We start from the raw sequence: 14325 nt of genomic DNA, 5'->3' as shown, positions 1-14325 counted from the left end.
GCCTCCACGCTGTGACGCCATCCTGGGAATGGTGGTGCATATCCAGTGATCGAGCACTTAGGAGGCAAGAGGTGGTGGGGAGAAGATAGATTTATGACTAGGCCAAACCCACCGAGCTGTGAGAGGGGCGGCAGCATATCGAGAGCCAAACTAAATTCAAGCACCGTCCAAGGGACAGACCGAACTGTCAGAAAACAATTGCAATAAAGTGTAGTAAACGGTGCTTTTGTGTAAAGCACCAATATACACAAAGGTTATTACCATTGGAGGACCGATGAAAACCACACCTTTGGTGCGAAGCAAGAAACACGTCCATCTTTTCTAAACTCTGAGTAGTAGGGCAAGTCCATCTGTGAATCAATCTGTCCCAGCCTTTAAGTGCTGTCCCCCTTCATTCCTATGTGTGGTATATCGCCAGGTACTCCATTTTCTAACGCACTCCTTAAAAGTGTAATTGATGAAGCTATGCAAACAAGTGTTTGGGTACGTGATGGTTACGGTAGTGATAGGGATGTGGTGTTTGTAATTGATTGCGACTTATAACATGATGTTTTTGTAGTGTCTATAATAATCAGCAAAGGGAATAGTGATAAGCTTGGATTTATATGTAGCACACCTAAATTTTGCAATTTTTTTTATTTACCAACATGTCCGCTCGTTTATGTTTACATTGGCCCACTGTAGGAAATGACTTGTGGCGAATAAAAAAAATATTGCTCAACTGTATTGGGAATGTTTTTATAAATGCAGAGTGTTAATGTTCTACAAATGCACGCCATGTAAGTATAGTATTCTGTGGGTCTTTCGGTAAAGCCACGTAGATAGAAAAATCATAATAAAAATACCACGACGTTTTGATCGCAATACAAGCAATCGTCATCAGGTGAAAAAATATAGCGTGAGAGCTGCTGAGACAGGATGTTATCAAGGTTTGAGATGGGTGTCGCCCAAGGGTCATAAGTGCAGTGGGCAGGGCTAGAGATTAAATTTGCATGTCAATGTAAGATCCGAGAGCTGAGCTACCTCCACGACGACGAAGCTGTGGAGATGGTCATTGTATTGAGAGAGATTAGTGAATGTAAGAAAAAAAAACGAAAACCACCGCCACATCGAGGAAAATGAGCAACGGTGAATGTCTTCTTGGTTCTTTCGGTAAAGTCACGTAGAAGGGAAATAAAATAATAAAAATAAAACATTATTATTTCCCTTCTACGTGACTTTACCGAAAGAACCAAAAAGATGAATCCCTGCAGTCACGAAAGCTTTAAATCGAAATTTAACGGTGAATGGGCTTATTGAGACATTTATCCTGTTAATGTAAAGACATTTAACCTGGTAATGTAACTCAGAGAGTGGAAAATAACTAACATCGGTAGGTAGGATGGAAACATCACAGCCGGTTATGACTTCACCTGGTGAATAACGTCCTTCCAATGATTGCTCAGCTTGTACCCATCTTCTCGGTTGAAATTGTGTCTGTCTATATATCTGGATGGCTTCATGAACGAATCTTTGCTGATCGCCAGTGGGTTGTAGAGTACCTTCGTCTTGGCAAAATCAATTTCGTGTGTGCCCACAGCGTTAAAACTATGATCAGCCACGGTATTGATCCTACCGTGTTTCAGATCTGCCTTCTGTTCACGAACACGGTCCGAGACATGTCGCTTAGTTTCCCCAATATAACTATGGTACTGCCGCAAACACAGCTTAGTTTGTAGACACCGGGGTATTGCATGTCAGGGATCACATCCTTCACAGACGGGATCAAGTCACGAATTGTATGTACTGTGTTGAAATCGAACCTGGATCTTGCGATCGAAACGTGATATTTTCATTTTTTTATTTTTCTATCTACGTGGCTTTACCGAAAGACCCAAAGAATATGAATTCCTGCAGTCACGAAAGCTTTAAGTCAAGATGTAAATACTGTATAGTATTTCAGCTGTCTGCAGCATGTGAGTATTATACCCTCATGTGTTTGTATTCTCCAAGTTCTCTGGTATTCTCCCACATGCAAATACTGAAGGAGGACATGGCCAGATTTCAGCACTTTGCTTTAAAAAAGTCTTCACACAGTAAGGCTGTCCATAGGCAAGCATCTATGAAAGTATTGCCGTATTGAGAGTCATGTACAACACAATAAACACCACGACACAGATTTGGTGAATAAGGCAGTTTTTCTTTACACATTTGTAAAATTGTACAATATACAGAAAATGACACAAACCCTGACATGTTAATAAAAACCTATTAAAGTATGATCGTTTAATCATTGCATGTGCAGTAAACATTTGTTCCTTCGGGGAGAAATATAAACAACATTGAACACAATACGATTATGCAAACAAAAAATACTGGTTTGGAATTAATAAATAGCAGTAACATTTTACATTATGAAACAACCGGAGCACACAGAGAATGTAAAAGTTCATCTTTCCACTAAATACCATCTGTGCAATGCTAACCTCTACAGCACAGTAATTAGATTTCAAAACACGTTAACAGTTTATTTGTACGTACCTGCTTTATGACCAATAACATGTTTCGACAATACATCTTAACGATAAGTTGCAATTACTGGATTTTGTAAATAAAAAAAACGCACAATTGTAATGCTACGATGCTGCACTGCTAGTTTTTTTTAAGGCTTTTTGTTGACCTGCTATTTCAGTCCGTGTCAGATCCAGGAAGGCACAGCTTGTACAACCTGCAAAGAGAGAAACGAGTCAGATAATTTCTTGATTTGAAGCTTTCGTGACTGCAGGAATCCATACTCTTTGGTTCTTTCTGGTAAAGTCACGTAGGTAGAAAATAAAATAAATCCCAAGATAATGCTCTGCATGTATTCAGATATCAAGTCAAACATTCAAAGTGATTTCCGGCTCAAGTGAGCATTAAGGAAGTTGCTCATCTGTTAACAGTCCTGAGCCAGTGGTGGAAATTCCACATTCCTATTGCAGTTGCGTCGATCCATCGGACACAACCACTTGACTACCCCCCCACTCCCGCCCCATCGTAGTTTGGTACTAATTTGTATCGACCCCGGTAAGAATGATGGGTCGAGTCAATCCCCAATTGGGATTTGAACTCGCAGAATTAAAATTTCTCTCCCGCTGAGCTACCGGGCCATTTAAGACAAACCAGCAATCGATCTCGAAGGCAATGGATGTTGAGGCGTGTGTAATTTGCATGGTGGTGTATTTCTGCTTCAAGCACAGCTTTCAGGCGTGTTGGTAAAGGAGCATTGTACAGGCGCACGAGATGACAACTTGGAGGACCTATCGGTGGTGGCCAGTATAAAGCAGAATGACGAGTTTTTTTTTATCATTCCATATTTATTGACGGTGTTTGTCTGAGCACGGCTGTTAATGGAAGTGACCAAGCATCCCAAACGTGACCGTTGTCATGAAATGGAGAGTCTTGAGACCCCGGATTGACGATTTGTACAGCGCGATATTCACGGCGTATTAACATCACGGAAACTATCCGCGAACGACGCCAAAGCTCGCTCCGCAGTCCTAGTTCAGCTTGGTTGGATTTAAAAAGCACTGACAGCACTGGCATACAGCATAGCTATAAAAACAAACACATTCATTCACGATTAACTAAACTCGTAAGAACAAGCTTTGTCAAACATGAAATATATATAGATTTACGTGAAAATTCCTGCTCTATAAGATGTCAAAAGAGGAAATATGAGTGGAGCAATTATATTGCCAATGTACAGGGTGGTCCATTTAATTCTATAGAACGAAATTTTTAAAGAAAGGTTTATTTAGATAACCACGTGAATATGTAAGTGAAAAAAAAATTCGGGGCCAATGAATTGATGGTCACAAGACATCTGGACCGCCCTGTATAACTTATTTCAGGTTCATCTTCTTGTTCTTTCGGTAAAGTCACGTAGAAGGGAAATAATAAAAATAAAACATAATAAAATACAATTCTCACGACGTTTCGGCCACAACGCAAGGAGCCGTCCTCAGGTGAACAGGTCTGTCGGAAAGACAGTGACAGACCTGTTCTGCTTGCATTGTGGCCGAAACGTCGTGAGAATTGTATTTTATCATGTTTCATTTTTATTATTTTATTATTTCCCTTCTACGTGACTTTACCGAAAGAACCAAGAAGATGAATCCCTGCAGTCACGAAAGCTTTAAATCGAAATTTATTTCAGGTTGCTGCCATCCTAGACCCATCCAGCGTGTCACTTCTTGCCTCTGAAGGCTTTTCTGGGCCTCTCCCCACACACCGTGTTCAACCATCGCACCGTGTTCAACCATCGCACTGCGGGTCACAGCATTTCTCCCTCCGATTCTTCCCTTGCGCTGCTCGACTTGAGAATTTCCCCGCCATCATCTCTTTTCCCAGCTTCTTAGAACGTTGCTCAATTCAACAAAAGTGTTCACTCTTATCGATTACAAGTATAACAGTGCTGCTCCTTTTGTCGATTTTCTGATTGACGTTCAGGGCCTTGGGGCCTATGCTCAGCCACTGTTATAAATTAATAAACAACTTTTAGACAAATGTAACCCTCGCAGCGGTTTTTGGCTAACCGTCGAACAAAGACGGTCACTGCATCGCGTACTTTCACAGATGCGCTTCTGCGGCCGTCTGGAATGCTCTTCTGTCCGATGTTAGGAAGCCACTGGAACTATCTACTTTTAAATGTAAATTTAAAACTCAATTCTTTGGATCTACTTTTTGTGTTTAGTTTATTGTCCTTCTCCCGCACCTCCGATTATCACGGTTGGCTACGTACGGTACAAAAGAAGTTCAACATGATGCAATAAATCGTGGTTGTATTGTAACAAAGGAAATTTGCATTCATAGTGACTTCTAGAAGGCGCTGGCGCTCGAATGGAGCCTTGAGACAGCCAATGGGCACTCACCGTGGCACAGACAGCGGCGTTCGGTCGCGCACTCCCAGGTTTTTCCCGGTGTTCTGGACTCTTGCACCCTGTAAACAGCACCAGCAAGCAAAGGATACATTCACAACGCACACTCTGCAACATGCACAAGCATATGACTGGCTTCTAGTGCAGGTGTGAGAGTAGCAGGGCTTCTGGTTACGAGTGTGTGAGTTCATACCAACAAACCATATCAGGTCAGCCAAACAGATACAAGGAGCCGATTTTGTTTCTCCATTATCGGAGTAAACTGATAACATTCATGTGTCCTTTAACATTCATTGGTCGAGGCTCAAAAGAAAGCCGTCCCTTGGTGTGGACCAATCAGTTTCAAGAACAATGCATATATAATTATGGTGTGTTTTTCGATTTAAATCTTTCGTGACTGCAGGGATCCATCTTCTTGGTTCTTTCGGTAAAGTCACGTAGAAGGGAAGCAATAAAATAATAAAAATAAAACATAATAAATTATTTTATTTTATTATGTTTTATTTTTATTATTTTATTGCTTCCCTTCTACGTGACTTTACCGAAAGAACCAAGAAGATAGTGTTTTTGTTTGCATTTTGACTGCAAGTATTGTGATTAATGCAGATATGAATCCTTGTAAAAAGGTTTCAGTTTTGTTGCCAGAAAAAAGGGGAAAAACCCCTATTATAACATTAATGTGCTCTACTTATTCTAATCATCTGCATTTTTTGTTGTTGTTTAAATATGTATAGAGACATATCGCAACCCCGATCAACAAATTAATCCAATGGCCAGGCCTTGATGAAATGAGGAGATGAATCGTGGAGTGAAGCATATAAAAGTTTCATGTCCAAGAAGACCACTGACGTTATCATCCAAATCACAATTCAAGGCTTGTAAATACAAGTACCACATGATGAAAAACAATGGTGGGAATTCAATAGTACGGGAAAGCCTTGCCCAACACGGCTTTATCGAACGCATGTTTCGGCTGTACACGGTTTGACGCTTCTAAGATTCTCGCCCCCGTTTACGCACAACAACACATGGCATACGTTCACATGGCCGCATGCAATGGATATGCGGGTTTTGTGTTGAGGCGAAATTCAAAGAGTGAAAACACACCCACACAATTTCGATTTAAAGCTTTCGTGACTGCAGGGATTCATATTCTTGGTTCTTTCAGTAAAGTCACGTAGAAGGGAAATAATAAAATAATAAAAATAAAACATAATAAAATAATTCTCACGACGTTTCGGCCACAACGCAAGCAGCCGTCGTCAGGTGAAGAACAGGTCTTAACGGGAAGACAGCGTCTGAATGACTTTACCGAAAGAACCAAGAAGATGAATCCCTGCAGTCACGAAAGCTTTAAATCGAAATTCAACTCAGCATCCTTGAGTACAATAACATCGGGGGGGGGGGGGAACCATGTAGAATTGGTTAAACAAAGAGGGAGTGGGTGATCATTTCAGACCCGGGAACACAACCATATTTTTGCACAAGGTATTATTTTGTCGAACGTGGTTTTGCCCAACACTGATTTTTCCAGGAACGTAACCCCTGCGTTCAGCGAGATCTGCCTGTATTTGTACATAACCAATCTATCGACATGCTCCTGCCATATCGCATTTCCACGAATGCCCATTTTATGCTCACTTTGGTTTGGTGGGGGTTGTGGGGCAGCGAGTTTTCAGCAACAGTTCTTTGCTACAATGTGGAGGTTGTCGAGTTTGCATGGTGGCTGCAGTGGTGGTGGTGCAGACGTAAATGCTTGTGATGTTGTCCGTGAACGATGGGAGCGGGGGGAGCGTCAGACGATGTGCTCCACGGATTTGGTTCCGTGTGTCCGCAGTCTCAACGCGAACCATCTCTCATTGTTTAGTTCGTTGTCCTTCCCCCGCACCTCCGATTAGCACGGTTGGCTACGTACGATCCGAAAGAAGTAAAACATGCATACTCAACGTGCATTTTCCACGGGTGTTGGGAGGTTGGCCGTATCTACCGTGCAATGTTTCGCGCGTGTTTGAGTACGGCCCACTGCCTTTGGGTCCATCTTCTTGGTTCTTTCGGTAAAGTCACGTAGAAGGGAAGTAATACAATTATAAAAATAAAACATAATAAAATAATTCTCACGACGTTTCGGCCACAAAGCAAGCAGCCGTCCTCAGGTGAAAACCAGGTCTGTCGAGGCGACAGCGTCTTGCGTTGTGGCTGAAACGTCGTGAGAATTATTTTATTATGTTTTATTTGTATTATTTTATTACTTCCCTTCTACGTGACTTTACCGAAAGAACCAAGAAGATGAATCCCTGCAGTCACGAAAGCTTTAAATCGAAATTGCCTTTGGGTCGTCGATTTGCTTTGCTCGGCGAGTGAAAGGCAGGTGCGCCAAACGCCCGTGATATTAGCGCGTCGCGTATGTGCATGGGGGGTAGGGGGGTATATCTCTACCTGCTTTCTCATGACGTCGGTCGCCTGCATCATGGTGCGCGGGGGCAGCCCGTGACACCTCGTGAGCCACGCCACCTGCTCCAGAGTCACCTGCAGGGTGCACCTGCGCACACGGAACGGAGAGCAACGTGGGACCGGCGCTTCGTTTTTGAGCCAGTGGGGGGTTCTGCAAAAACGCTCTTCCAGGAATTGTTTTTTGGCGCGACACACACAAGGCGGGCCGAGAAAATTAACCGGGGAGGGGTGGTGCAGGGGGGGGGGGGCATCTTGAAATATCAACGTATCTTCTCTACTAGATATCAATATAAAACACCAATATTAATAAAATAACTAATCGCACTCCTGGTTCTGCCGCTGATGCCACATTCATCTCGCCTTATATTGAATCTGATTTTCATAAACCTGTTCATAGGATTTATAGGGCCTTATGCTGATGATGCCTACTCCAAGGCAGCCTAGCAGCGTTCTGGAAACTATTGGGTGAGAAATTAAGCTCTGGACACGGCCATTGCATGGCTATTGCATGGCTACAGCATCGGTGACAATATAGTGCCTCTTGCAAAACACACAGCTTTGGTGTGGTCACTGCCATGCACTGCATGGGTATCTGCCACGAGGCTCATGTGGCAGAGCCGAAATGTATTCATTGTGTTCTTCTGTAATTCAGTCCACTAAAATAATACTCTGCTGAACTGTACATTTCATGAAGAAAAATGGCTTACGCCATATTGTTGTTTTGAGAGGCTTTTACCACAAATGATCTTGGAGGTCAGGTGATCAATTCAAGCAAGGTAGCCATGGTGAGGTGTTACGGTGCCATAAGATGCACAACATTTTAGCGATCTCCTGATTTTCCCAATAAACCACTCCCAGAAAGGGGCGTGTGGTTGCTGTGATGGGCTGCGTAAACAAAAAAAAAATTGTTACGTGGAAAGACCAATCTGTCAAGGAGGCATTTGCTTTGTTGTCTTTTCAGCGGTGGCAGTATGGGCAAACGGTGTGTGCGGCAACGGCTGTAACGTCGCAGAGCGTGCGCGACCGGCAGTTGTGGCACAGTCCAACATTGCCGTTGGAACAGCTCAAGAGGACCGCAGAGCGCTGCTGCCGCTGTTTCGGAACGGCTCCCGGCTCGCCCGCCCGCCCACTCGTGCGCACGCCTGCGAACGAGCGGGCGGGCGGCTGACTTTCGCGTGAATCCCATTTGGATGAAACGAGCGCTTCGCCACCGCCGCGACGGCAGCGGCTAGAATTACAGTCATTGATCGGCGATAAAGCGCCGTCCCGCTAAACGATCATGAGAAAAAAAAATAAAGACAAGCGATACACTCCAGTGTATCGCATTAATTATTGACCGAAGACAAACGTGTACTTTTGAGAGCGCCTCTGTCGAGCGCTGATGGATTTAGCGGGGCGTGCGAGAGAGAGTGGTGGGTGACCCCGCCGCCCGCTCCCCACGGACAGCGCTGACCATCATGTCATTAGCGTGCCTCTAAAGACGTTGAGATAGCGGTGCTCTCAACAGTGGCGACGCGCGATGAATGGGCAACAAATGGGTGTGGCGGTCAGAGTTTAAAAAATTAACCCGTAAGAACAAAGTTTTTCACTATAAATCCTTTATATGCGTGGCATCGGTTTTATTTTATTATTCATTTCTGTTTTTCTTGAGTAAGAGTTTCATTTTTATCACACACAACGAGTCTGTGTGCAAAATGTCAGCTCGATTGGATCACGGGAAGTGGGTTAAAAAACGACCGAAAAAAGATTTGCACGGTCGTAAGCGCGCAAGCAAGCAAGTGAACTTAATATAAAGGATTTAAAAATGGCGAGCCACGGTGGTGAGATATTAACTACCTCGCTTGGTATGCAGGAGGTCGTGGGTTCGATCCTGATCCTGAAGATGCCTGTATATTTGAAGTTGTGTGTTCTCCCTGTGATCACGTGGATTTTTTTTCCGGGCCCTCTGGTTTTTCCCTCCAAACATGCATTTTTGAGTATGTGGCTGCTATAAATGTCCACATTATAAGCCGCTTCGTTGAGCTATCATTTGTGGCAAGGTCGCTTCTGAAAATGAGCTATATAGCTCAGTGGGCCTTACCTCATGAAATTTAAAGTTTCATGAGTTTAGTTACAAACCTGTGTTTTCCAACCAATTGTACTACAACTACGATATAGGTCCGTCCTTGCGGGTTCATTGTCCGACACAGGGTGATACGCCGCTAGCTGTGAAAGTTCCAAGTAGATATGACTTAATTTTACAACATGATGTCGATAACACAACCGGAATATAATGGAGGTGGAGGACGTATACATTTTCAATAAATCGGTATCACTGAAGATGCTTTTGTTAAAACGCAGTCCTGCTATGGCTTGCTCATGCCACTGCTGGCATAAGGGCATGCACTAGAGGGACCTCCAGAGCGCCACCTTCACAGGGCATTGTTGGCCTACTCTTCCACGCAGGCCAGACGACCTCAGGTGGTACAGCCTGTTCTCATTTAACGCGGCAGTTGTTGCATTCCTGAAGAATACCGCGTTTAGGAACAATCTAGTGATACATCTTCTTGGTTCTTTCGGTAAAGAACAGGTCTGTCGATAAGGCAGACTCTGCCTTCTCGACAGACCTGTTCTCCACCTGAAGACGGCTGCTTGCGTTGTGGCCGAAACATCGTGAGAATAATTTAATTATGTTTTATTTTTATTATTTTATTCTTTTCCTTCTACGTGACTTTACCGAAAGAACCAAGAAGATGAATCCCTGCAGTCACGAAAGCTTTAAATCGAAATCTAGTGATAATAAATAATATATAATATTGTGTTAAGCACAGTCCACGATAACACGTGAGATGCGTACGCAGGCTGAACAAATAGGGAGGCACGTGGGTAGCATCTAGAAGCATCCAGCAGCATCCCAGTGCCTTGTGCGACGCTGCTATGCCGAAGCGGCCGTACGACCGCTTATTCCTCCTCGCGCGACGTGGTTCTGTCCACTCGATCGCGTTGTATCACATTCGCGTCCACGTTGGAACAAAAACGTGCTCCCGAATACATTCATCTTGCTATATTCAATTCGCATTGTTAAAACCACGCGTTACAGGAGAGCGGACTGTACACCAAGGTACTGCGTCGACGTTTCTGCTGTGGCCCATGGACTACACACGCAAGGGAAATTGCAGTCGAACGGGACGCACGCGCACGGCGCGCGGAGCCCTCTGCCGCTCTCCACACCTGTGCACGCCGCTGTTGCAGATGAGCACGTGGCACGCGCCCAGGCGGTCGCAGACCTCTGCTGCGATAGGGAGCAGCCCCACGCCGGAGCTGCACGAGGGGGAGATGCTGGGCTCCACGGTGGAGCTCCTCCAGGGGGCGAGCAGCCCCTCCATCAAGCGAATCAGCTCATCCAGGGCGCTGAACGGCCTCAACAACTGGAGGAGCAAACGGCGAAAGACACGGATCATTTAGTCTTGCAGTTCATCGGTGCAAGTGCTGCTAGCGAGTGCCTATTAAGGGCGGCATGGTAAACGAGGGTCGTGTCTGGCCATTATCAATTCTCATCATCGCTGTTTTCCCAGTGGTCATGATTACATATCACACGGGGGGTACTCATTCAAGGCTGAGTTGACCTCAGAAAAGCCCAGGACTAATTTAGATGTGTCACCAATGTTGGTTGTGAGCGGGAAATCGAACTCACGACGCCGGGTTCAAAGTGCGGAGCGCTAACCACCGCAATACCGCTCCCCACAATACAAACACACACATATACACACATACAACTTGGCCGTCCATTAAGCCAAAACTATTGTAGGGCATGAGCTGTTAACGACTGGCCATTACCCCCTACACCCACCCATCCCCTCTGCCTTCCCATGTCGACCGTTGCCAGTACGTGATCTCATGACCCAATGAATGGGAGCCATGCAGTCCCATTGGCTGAGCTGCAGTCAATTATATTCCAGCAGTGGTAAAAACAAAAAAATATGGCAATCGTCTCAACAAAAGAATCGTCCACACTTGTTTGGAAATTCGAAGCCCTCTGCTCACGCTCAGCTTCAGCGTTATGCTACCCCCCCCCCCCCCCCCCCCATTAGGCCGATTCTCCTACCCTGAAACCTCATCCCTTTTTTATTATTATTATCAACACGCTCCACTACCCCCCCCCCCGCACTCTCTTCTCTCTCCTCAACGCTGCGTTCTGCAGCCTCGGCGCAGCCGGCAGCCTGAAGCCAAGGGGCCGGAAAAGAGACTCCAGGAATAACAGGCAGCCACACAAAGTTCATGACGACAGCGATGGCAAAATAGCTCCTGGCTTTGTGTTTCTTGGAGTGGAAGCATGTGGAATTTGAGGGGTTTGAGCTATAGCATTTCTTTCATTATTTGCATTGCATTTCAACAGTGCGTATCGCGTTATATTATGCAGAAACCCGACTATAAAGGCACATATACACATGGGTGGGATTCAATGTTATATTTACACACGCGCACAGTATGTAATGTATATAGTAAACTGTAATTCCGCATTAAATTAACCAACGCGACATGGCTGTCGTAATATATACATTTCCCTTGAACTTATAAACTTTGCAATTCGGTACTGAACAGCTTTTCGAAAAATAAAATTCATAGTGGTAAACAAAAACTGTACGAACAGGATTTAGTTTTATTTATTTTCGATCTTTAACCATCAGTGCCTTCTTACTGTGGTTTACATAAGAATGGTAGAGCTGCAAAGGCAAAGGCGCAGCACTGCAATTGATTACGCACACCACTGCTGGAAAAAGAACCTACACTCGCGGTAGCCTCTAGAGAGCCCCCCTCGAGGGTATTTAGGCCTACTCTTCCATGCTCGCCAAACGCGTTAGAAGTACCCACGCTTTACCCCACTATACGCGACCTGCTGATTGACTAAGTGCCATAAACTTATTTTATGCTGCTGGGTGGACAGAGGCAGTGGGGGGGCTGGTTTTAAGAAACTTGCTCGTCGCTTCAACCGCTTTGCCAAGAGATCAAATGGAGCGGCATACTCTGGATCGCAAGTTCAGCGTTGCGAACCATCGCACACCACGGAAGCATCTCAAACATATAAGTTAAATATCAACACGCTATTCCATACTCTTAGGTTTTTTCGGTAAAGTCACGTAGGAAAATAAATAAATAATAATATATAAATTATTGAAATAATAAATCACGACGTTTCCGAGGCAACACAAGCTTCCGTCTTCAGGTGGAAGCTTGTGTTGCCTCCGAAACGTCGTGATTTATAATGATTTATTATTTTATTTCTATTATTTCTTCAATTTTTTTTATTTATCTTTTATAATTTATCTTTATTTATTCATTTTACCTACGTGACTTTACCGAAAAAACCTAAGAGTATGAATCCTTGCATTCACGAAAACTTCAAATCTACGCTATTCCATATCCGAAATACGACGGGATCATCGCTGCCGGCTCACCTGACAGTTACTCACTTGCCTGTGGCTTCTGTGAGCCAGACGGCACTTAAATATCTACTCATCCTTCCTCATTCAAGGGACTAACTCCCCTAACTGGGGCTGGGCGGGGTGGCGACTTCACCGGCTTCTCGAGTGGGCACCCCCCTTCAGCGGCGTTTCGTCGATTAGCCCACTGTTCCTCGGACGACAGAACCAGCGTCCTGGAACTACCCCCTCGATCCGCCACTCAACTCAGCCCTGCATCTCTACCGACTGTCATTCTCATCAAGCGGGCAGATGCCACTTCTGCCCGCTTGATGAGAATGACTTTTCACTTAGTAGCGATAGTATTATTCTTATTATTACTCCGTTACGTACCTTGTCAACTGCAGCAACCTTGGCGGATGAATTCGACGGGAGTTTTGACATATCCAAATAGAAGGTCCTGTTGAAGAAAAAAATATATATATATCTAATGCCAAAATATTTTTAGAGCACCACGATATTGCGTAACATGATATTACGGATTTAAAATTTAAATTTTAACTGTTTAAAATCAAAACAAAATTTCACTACTTTGCAGTGTGAGTTTTTCTGATTCAATGTTTGAAATCTCGTGCTCAGAAATCATTTGCCAAACTCTTCTCGTGCTTTGGGAATTGACCAATGTTAATGGTTATACTTCAATGTTGGTGGTAGCAGTTAATTCTCTTGCAAACTGACAGGATACTCCATGAAATTAATCTCCAGTTTTATGTATGCAAATATAACAAGTTGGAGTCTCCCTAAACTCAGATCAGCATTGGACGGTGCCCATACCAATGTGGTGTCAATTACATATTTCTATGGCAGGGGTCAGTCTCTCCAAAACAAACCAATGAGATCATCCTGCCAAGCAGTTTGAATTATTTTAACCCCAGGGAGAATGGTAATTATGATGGGACTAGTTCCAGAAGCTTCTGTGGCACCATCCCCAGCAGGGGCCCATCTTTGTACGACGTTTGGTCATTTAGTTAGAAGATGAATTGTGGACAAACATCTTTGATATTAAACAAGAGTAAGGTTACAATAAAAAACGTAAAGGTATGGCCTTGCAAATTGCTTGCTCATGGCATTGCTGGCAGAAGGGCCCTCTGCTCGAGTGAACGCGAGGGTATTTGGTCTACTCTTCCACACTGACCTGACGTGTCGGAAGAGGTGGGCGTACCCACACTTTAACCCACCACACGTGGCCTGCACATTGACTATCTGTGGCTGTACCCATTTATGCTGATTGGTGCACAGAGCCAAGGGGCAGGGGGGGATCTGAGAAACGTGCAACCGCTGTTTCAAATGCCGCGCCAGAAGATAGGATGTGGATTGAAAGTCCAGCGTGCTAAGAATCGCACGAGGTCAGCTCTGTATGAAGATTATAAAAACCAAAAATCTACGGGTGACCGGGACTTTGCTTCCATAGCACCTGGACTCATGTCCGACGTTTCATTGAATTCTTCAGTACGTCATGCCAAACATTACGCGGAGCAACATTTTTGCTCCATGTGCTGGGAGCTCCTCCACAGTAA

At 44.4% G+C, this 14325-nt stretch overlaps 1 protein-coding gene across 5 annotated transcripts in view; it reads right to left on the bottom strand.

Annotated features, from left to right (window-relative positions):
- Positions 1 to 1950: 1950 nt before the first annotated feature.
- Positions 1951 to 14325, bottom strand: part of LOC133353250 (phosphatidylinositol 3,4,5-trisphosphate-dependent Rac exchanger 2 protein-like) — a 220446-nt gene continuing 208071 nt past the window's right edge. For 3 of the 5 annotated variants that reach the window (XM_061569342.1, XM_061569344.1, XM_061569345.1), the window contains exons 37-41: positions 13142 to 13208; positions 10560 to 10756; positions 7335 to 7437; positions 4893 to 4960; positions 1951 to 2707 (exon numbers count right to left, since the gene is read on the bottom strand). In XM_061569342.1, coding sequence (XP_061425326.1) covers positions 2668 to 2707; positions 4893 to 4960; positions 7335 to 7437; positions 10560 to 10756; positions 13142 to 13208 — 475 coding nt within the window. In that variant the 3' untranslated portion in view covers positions 1951 to 2667. The remainder of the gene's footprint in view (positions 2708 to 4892; positions 4961 to 7334; positions 7438 to 10559; positions 10757 to 13141; positions 13209 to 14325) is intronic. The other 2 variants (XM_061569343.1, XM_061569347.1) reach the window with 1 other exon arrangement.

Source organism: Lethenteron reissneri, chromosome 43, assembly GCF_015708825.2.
Source record: "Lethenteron reissneri isolate LAM-NWPU_2019-01 chromosome 43, ASM1570882v1, whole genome shotgun sequence".
Lineage (NCBI taxonomy): Eukaryota > Metazoa > Chordata > Hyperoartia > Petromyzontiformes > Petromyzontidae > Lethenteron > Lethenteron reissneri.
The sequence above is the reverse complement of the archived record's forward strand: the minus strand, read 5'-3'. Positions and strand labels throughout refer to the sequence as shown.